This window comes from Cydia fagiglandana, chromosome 2 (genome assembly GCF_963556715.1).
Source record: "Cydia fagiglandana chromosome 2, ilCydFagi1.1, whole genome shotgun sequence".
Lineage (NCBI taxonomy): Eukaryota > Metazoa > Arthropoda > Insecta > Lepidoptera > Tortricidae > Cydia > Cydia fagiglandana.
This window is the reverse complement of record NC_085933.1, coordinates 3591605-3599257: the sequence shown is the minus strand read 5'-3', so window position 1 is coordinate 3599257 and position 7653 is coordinate 3591605. Positions and strand designations below refer to the sequence as shown.

The 7653-nt window shown below is 38.2% G+C and overlaps 1 protein-coding gene across 1 annotated transcript; it reads left to right on the top strand.

Moving 5' to 3' along the window:
- The first annotated feature begins 587 nt into the window (after window positions 1–587).
- On the top strand, window positions 588–6030 carry LOC134672330 (kinesin light chain-like). Its single transcript, XM_063530229.1, has 2 exons — window positions 588–888; window positions 4018–6030. Exons 1-2 carry the CDS (start codon window positions 588–590, stop codon window positions 4848–4850), a joined length of 1134 nt encoding a protein of 377 aa, XP_063386299.1. The 3' UTR covers window positions 4851–6030.
- Window positions 6031–7653: the final 1623 nt, after the last annotated feature.

Sequence of the window (7653 nt, the reverse complement as noted above, 5' to 3'; positions counted from 1 at the left end):
CGTCGAAAAGTTCTCGAGTACATAAGCCTGTTTAACTGTGAAAGTTTTTTCGACGGTAAACCGCCAGGAGAAGCATGGTTGAAACATTTTATATATCGCCACAGGGACAAGTTAAAGCTGTGCTTGGAAACCCTAAAAAGTAATAGAGGCAGGAAAGTGAAGGAAGAAAAAAATGAGGACAGATGAAATTAACTTAGATAACTTTCTGTTGTTTAGATGTTTCTGATTCCTGAACAGGATCCTGGTTAAGTTATAGATTTAGAGAACCTTTGAATATATTGTTATAGTGCATAAAATAAACAAATTTTGCCACAGCTGACAAAAAATACTAACATAAATAAATTCCTATCAAAGTTAGAATGTTTTTAATTAACCTAGCATTCGGTAAGTAGAATTAGGCGAAATTATTTCTAGAACCCCCGTAGCTGTAGTTTTCATAATTAATTAAAATGAAACTTTTAAATCAAGTAGGTGATTTATTTTCAGCCGATCCAAATAGAATTAGCAAGTATTGCCCAGTTAGGAATTACAGGGCCTATTCTTCTGAAACATTATCTAGAGCTTTAGCAGCAATAAGAAATAAAGAGATGACCCAAAGAGACGCCGAGAAACGGTTTAAGATTCCGAGAAGTACGTTAAAAAACAAACTATCGCAAAAGCAGCAGAATCCGCCAGGGCGACCCACCACCCTGTCTGCTGTCGTAGAAAACAGAATTGTTGACTTCATCAACATGGCGTGGGATTCTGGTAGAATACGCTCGAAAGCAGAAATATACCGCAACGTTCTGGAGTATTTAAGCCTTCATATTGACGAAAATGGCTTCGGAGAAAAATCTCCCGGAAAAGACTGGCTGGATGGCTTTTTACATCGCCATAGAGACAAGTTAAGTTTGTGCTTGGAAGTCATAAAATATGAAAAAATTAAGAAAAGAAAAAGACGTCGGCTAAAATACAAGAACCAGTAATTGCCTTAAAACCAGGACTAGTAGATTATATTTTTTATAAACGTAAGGCTGTTAAAAATAAAATCGGATACTTATTGGTTTCTTGACGTAGAATACAGAATTGTTAATTACATCGACGCTGCCTGGGATTTTGGATCAGTGAATATGATTTAAGACTAACGCCTCCCGGAACAGTTTGTCTGGACGACTTTATATATCGCCATAGAGATAAGTTATGTCGGTGCCTGGAATTAATATTAAAAAAGGACGATAAATAAAATGTTCGTCTTCATCTCTTAAAGCATTTATAAAATAAAATATATCTTGTGACTTACAGTTTAGATTAGTATTATCCTTTCAATAAATTCAAAGCTGATTCGTGAAATTATTAGGTATTATTATTATTTAAACAGAAGCTTTTGAATAGGTAGTCCTATATGAACCAACCTACATATATATTAACGGAGTACCTAAGGTATCTATTTTTTCATTATTTGCGTAATGCTTTTGTAAATGTACTTACAATTATCTAGGTTTCATTTGAGCTAATAATACAAATAAATAATGTTGTAGTAAGTAGTTACTTGTGGTAAATTTAATGGGAATATTTTTTCAGACGGTACAATAAGAAAAAATCGCAGGCTCCGGCAAGTTAAAAATTATAAAGCCTATTCTTCTGAAACACTATCTAGAGCTTTAGCAGCAATAAGAAACAATGAGATGACCCAAAGAGATGCTGCGGAACTATTTAAGATCCCAAGAAGAACTTTGTCAAACAAATTATTGCAAAAGCACACTAATCCAGTTGGACGTCAGACCATACTCTCGTCTAGCGTAGAAGATAAAATTGTTAACTTTATCAACGAGGCTTGGGCTTCTGGAGGAATACGTTCTAAGACAGATGTACATCGCAATGCTTTAGAATATTTAAACCTTAATCCCTTTGAAAACACATTTGTAGGAAAACCTCCCGGAAAAGATTGGTTGGAAGGCTTTTTGCATCGCCATAGGGATAAGTTAATCGTGTGTTTAAAAAGTAGGAAAGTGAAAAAAGAAAAATTGAGTGGCTAAAATATCCTTTCAAAATAACAACAAGATATTGATTGTTTTTTTCTAAACCATTTACCTGGCACGGAAAGTGACTTTCAACACATTCACTGCAACCGTTCCGCTAGTTAGGTTAGCGCTTTTTGCTAAAACCTACGCCCGTATCCTAGCGCTTAGCTCGCACTGGCAGTATATATTATGTTAATATATCCGGTCTTTCATTATATCTGGTTTTTAATTTATACAGGGTTATTTTCAGGTAGTAAAATAAAACGGTGTCGCAAGGGACGTCCACCTAGAAGTTACAAAGCATATTCTCCAGAAACATTATCTAGAGCTCTAGCAGCAATAAAAAGCAATGAGATGACGCAAAGGGAAGCCGAGAAGCTATTTAAGATACCACGAAGAACTTTATCAAACAAATTATGGCAAAAGCACACTAATTCGCCTGGGCGTCTGACCAAACTTCCCGCTGGCGTAGAAGATAGGATTGTTGACACCATCACCGCGGCTTGGGACGGCGGCGAAATTCACTCAAAACTAGACGTACATCACATAGTACAAGACTATCTAAATCGCCATGCCTGTGAAAAGGCTTTCGGAGGAAAAGCACCCAGTAGTACATGGTTGGAAAGCTTTTTCCAGCGACATAGTGACAGGTTAAGTCTTTGCCTGGAACTTATTAAATGTAAAAGAGGGGGGAGGAGAGTAAAGAAGGAAGATGAAAGTTAATGGTTAATTTCACTAGCTCATGGACGAGATCTTAGTGTAGTTTGAATTGTCGTGAACGTAAATACCAAAATCTAGTGTTTGTGTGAAAATAAATGTTTTCTCTTGATGTCTACTTTTTACTCTAAAATGCAACGGCTCTTTCATAAAACTTAGAAAACCTTTGTCTAATGTTGTCTCTTTCAAAGCAACTGTAATTTCAAAATGTCAAAGGTCTACCGCGAAACACGAAATTCAATTTCGTAATATTTATCCTGTCGCTCAAATATGCAAGTTAGAGATGGCAGACGTTTATGAATAACGCCAGTCTTTATTTAGACGAGAGACAAGTAAGTATTAATACCGTATCATTCATTAATCTATCGCTGCACTTTGGACCTAACTACGTAGATTCATTATCAATCGTTAATCTTCAGATAAGACTAATTAAAACCCCGGTAAACAGAAGATATACTCGTATAAAATCCTTACTATATCGAAGGACATCGTGTGGTTTGTGACTTTTTTGTAATTGTCTATTATAGGCCATCTATTTCAGTTCAAAACGCTTTACCTTCAATGACTGTATGTGACGTTTTCTATGAAAAGGGAACCTTATTGTCGATGGCGCTTACGCCATCATTAACGATGCTCCGATATAAATACTTACAATGCCGCGCGACGCTACCGCTGTGTGGCGATAATAAGGTCCCTTTTCATAGATAATGCCCCATATTTAATACGTTTCAGTTTATTTTCATCGGATTTATTGTATTTAGGTACGGTTTTTACAAACGTCGCTAGTGACAGTAAAGAGAAGACGCTATCCACAAGGATTTTTCGTACATTGACCCGCCTGTTGCTATCTCTATGTATTGCACGCCCATAATTACATATTGCTGTCCCGCCCATGATGCCGGCTGTCAACGTCACTGTGAAAATCCTTGTAGAAAACGTCTTTATTAACCTTTGTCGCGGTATACTTATGGTAAGGGTACTACAGTCTAGACGCTATTAGAAGGGGGTCTAACGCCAGGCAATTAGAAAAAAAAAACAAAAAATATCGTGCGTCGTGCGAAACTTGTGACGGGAGAAATAGCCATTTCGCGGGTTTTTACCAAAAGGTAACAACAATTGGGCTAAAAAGCCCAATTACTCTAAAAATATATGTTCTACTACTCAGGACAAAAAAAATGATACAAACTTCGGTACTCATCGAGACAATTCTAACAAATCCAGACACAATTAGGAACAACACGTAAATTAATCACTAAATGGTGTTGCCACATTGCCATTAATTGATATACTTTATATTCAGGGCAACGGGTCGCACAACTGGACGAAGACAACGAGCATTTGGACCTCATAATATTTAAATACGAAAGCGACGACGACGTGATGGAAGAGTTAGAGTTCAGTCACAGCGGCCAATCAGAAAGCAACCGCGATTACCCCGTGGTCGATCTGTTGCCGGATGACGACCTCGATGACAATCGCAACGACAAGTCGATGTCCCCAACCCCGCCATCACAAATCGGGCAACAAGTGCCCGCCGGCTGCGAAATCCCGGCGCGACTCGTTATTCTCTACAAACTCATCAACCAATGCACCTCGCAGGGACGGTACGAGGTCGCCATGCCGCTGTGCAAACAGGCGTTAGAGGATTTGGAAGAGACCTACGGACATGACCACCCGGATGTGGCCACCATGATGAACTTACTGGCGGCGGTCTACAGAGGCCAGAACAAGTACAAGGAGGCTGCGCACCTATTGATCGATGCACTCTCCATCCGTAAGAAGACGCTCGGTGAGAACCATCCCGCCGTTGCCGCTACACTTAACAACCTGGCTGTTCTTTATGGAAAAGGAGGAAAGTACAGTGAGGGTGAACTTCTGTGCAAACGTGCTCTCCGCATCTGCGAGACCGTGCTGGGCCGCGAACACGTCGACATCGCCAAGCAGCTCAACTATGTTGCTCTGCTCTGCCAGAAACAGAAAAAATATGAAGAAGCGGAACAGTCTTACCAGCGCGCTTTGGAGATATACGGAAGCGAACTCGGCACCGACGACCCTAACTACGCCAAGACTAAGAACAACCTCGCTTCATGCTATCTCGAACAGGGCAAGTATAGAGAGGCGGAGTCGTTATGAAAGCTGACGCGAGCGCACGAGCAGGAATACGGAACCATGAATCGACGGTGACGATAAGCACATCTGGTAAATGGCGGAAAAGCGTGAGGTGAACAAATGCCTCCAGAATAAAGCTGCCAAGATATTCCACTCGCCGACGATGTTCGAATTAACTGTTAGAAAGTATTAACAGTGCCATTTACACTAATTACAACACGTAATCAGTTGTAAATGGTGTTGTCACAGTACCACTAACTGTGTTGGTTTATATTTTAAAACAAAAGGGATCTCCGTGCTAATTTTCGCGCTTTACTGGCTTAATACTGCATTCGTCCTTGAGCATGTAACAGTATGCAGATAAGTGATAACTTGTAGTTATATACTATTATAATTACATTACATATACGTATTAAGAGATTCCGTTATATGCAATAACCTAATCTCTTAATATATGTAACTGTAACTACACACCCCACCGTAACCAGATACAGTTCCATATATAGCTTTTTAAATTGATCTACATATACTAACTCCCTAAATACCAACTAACTAAATTTTTGTTGGGTACGTATTTCTGGGCTAACCTGGACTTACAATCTACAGTAGGTACAGACATACCTTCGCAGTTGTGTTTAAGTCTACTGTCGCTAAAAATATAATTACGTTACCCACAAAAGGTCGCTAAACAGGAAAACCAGTTAGGTACAAATACAAATGGACTTTGAACCTGAAAGATAATATTTTATTTAGTTAAGTGACCATAACATGAGTGACGTTTGCTACCACATTTCTGTCGCAATTAAAACGCTAAATTCGTCACTCATTTTATCAAAAAATTTTACAGAAACAGCGATGCGAACGCCGCAATGTCGCAACAGTAATGCAAATGCAGTTGATTTGCAAATAGATATACTGTATGTTATTTCTGTCTTTTTTCTTCTTGTTTGTTACCTTCCGTGATTCTTCTCACTTGATGGTCTCATCGGAAGATCAGCGCTGGAAGACACCAGCAACATGCTGAGATGGGGCCATTTCGTGGCACTTTAATCTTATTTTGTGTTTTCTTTTATACTATGTACTGTTCCGATTGTTTGTGCTTACGAATAAATCTATCCTATTCTATTCTATTCTATATCCGAATATCACGATAGTTCTAGATACGAGTGGAACGAGTAATATTTTCCTTTACGACGTAGTTAAGCTGTCCGAGCAGCCTCCTTGTTTATTAAACCTAGTTTTAACTATAAAAGTAGGTTATAAGAAATGTTGTAGGCTACAGTCTGAAAAAAAATATAGTAGTATATTCATTGAGCTCAAAACAACAGTTTTTTTTAATCTCTCTTAACTTACCTTTTAATACTTTTTGGACAAAAGTATTGGTGCCATTATCTATCTTTTAAGCTATCTATAAATGCAGTCTTTGCTTTTTGGAACCTGCAAACGTGTAGTGTGACAAGAGAGAGTCGTACCTCACGAACCTCTGAGACACCAACAAATAGTCTATAGCTCTTTAAAAATAAATATACTTGTTTCATTTGCAGGTCGCATGAAAACGCGTAGGCGAACTTTTACTTCGATTCCTGATGAAAGTGAAGAAGAGCAGCTGTCAGATGATGATGATGAATATAAATTACCCTCTAAAACTGAAATCGAAGTTGAAGACCCCGAGTATGAGCTTACTGATGAAGATGACAATACTTTTGAAGGAATATATTTGGAAGAAGAAACAGAAACTAGCAGCAATGAAGGACACTCCAAAGAAAGAGAACCTAAAGGCGCAGTAAGAAACAAGAAGCAGAAGAAGACTAAATTGATTTGGGCCGAAAAGTCAATTGATTGTGATAGCCAAAAGGTTGCGTTTTTGGGCTGTGAAGATTTGCCAGAGGAAATTATGTTATTAAAAACACCAATGGATTTTTTCAAATATCTTTTTCCAACGGCAGCAATGAACCTAATGGAAGAAGACAGCAACTCATATGCTGAACAAATCCAGCCTGAAAAAGCTAATACGATTACTTGTGACGATATCCGCAAATTTTTAGGAATCATTATTTATATGTCTGTAGTGCAACTTCCGTCAACGCGGCTTTACTGGAAGAAAGGGACATATATCGAAAAAGTGGCATCATCTTTAACATGTAACAAATTTGAGGAAATAAAAAGATTCTTGCACTTTTTTGATAAAACTAAACACAAAGCTGGAGACACGAATTACGATAAACTCCAAAAAATAAGACCTCTAATAGAAATATTAAAAGATCGTCTACGAAAATTGCCTAAAGAAGAGTATTTGGCAGTCGACGAACAGACGATACCCACCAAAGTAAAAACATCAGGTCGCTTTTTTTTCCATCTGATTGATTTGACGTGTGTAAACAGCTGGATATTATGGCGTCGAGTGATGAAACAGAAAAATGATCAGACATACATGGCATTGCTGGATTTTAAATTGTACATCGCAGATGTGCTAATGCAAGAATCGTCCCAAATGTTTACACCATCAACTCGTAAGAGGGCAACTGTTTCTGGAATGGAAAATGTAAAAAAACCTAGAAGACGGCAAGTAGACATGCCTCCAAGAGAGGTTGCAGAAGACGGCGTAGGCCATTGGCCAGTTTGGGGAAACGATAGGCAAAGGTGCAAGCATTGTAGCTTGAAGTCTCATATATATTGCGGCAAATGTGTTTGTTATTTTTGCTTAAACAAAGACCGCAACTGTTTCCAGGCATTTCATTTAAAATAATTTATTTATGATGATGTTGTTCGTTTAATTATAAAAGTATTTTTCTAGGTATTAATAGTATTTTTCAAACTCGATGGTTAC

Coding starts and splice junctions, on each gene's coding strand:
- LOC134672330 (XM_063530229.1), top strand. CDS start 588: ATGACCCAAAGAGACGCCGAGAAACGGTTTAAGATTCCGAGAAGTACG. Junction 889..4,017: donor TCGCCATAGAGACAAGTTAA/GTTTGTGCTTGG, acceptor CTTTATATTCAG/GGCAACGGGTCGCACAACTG.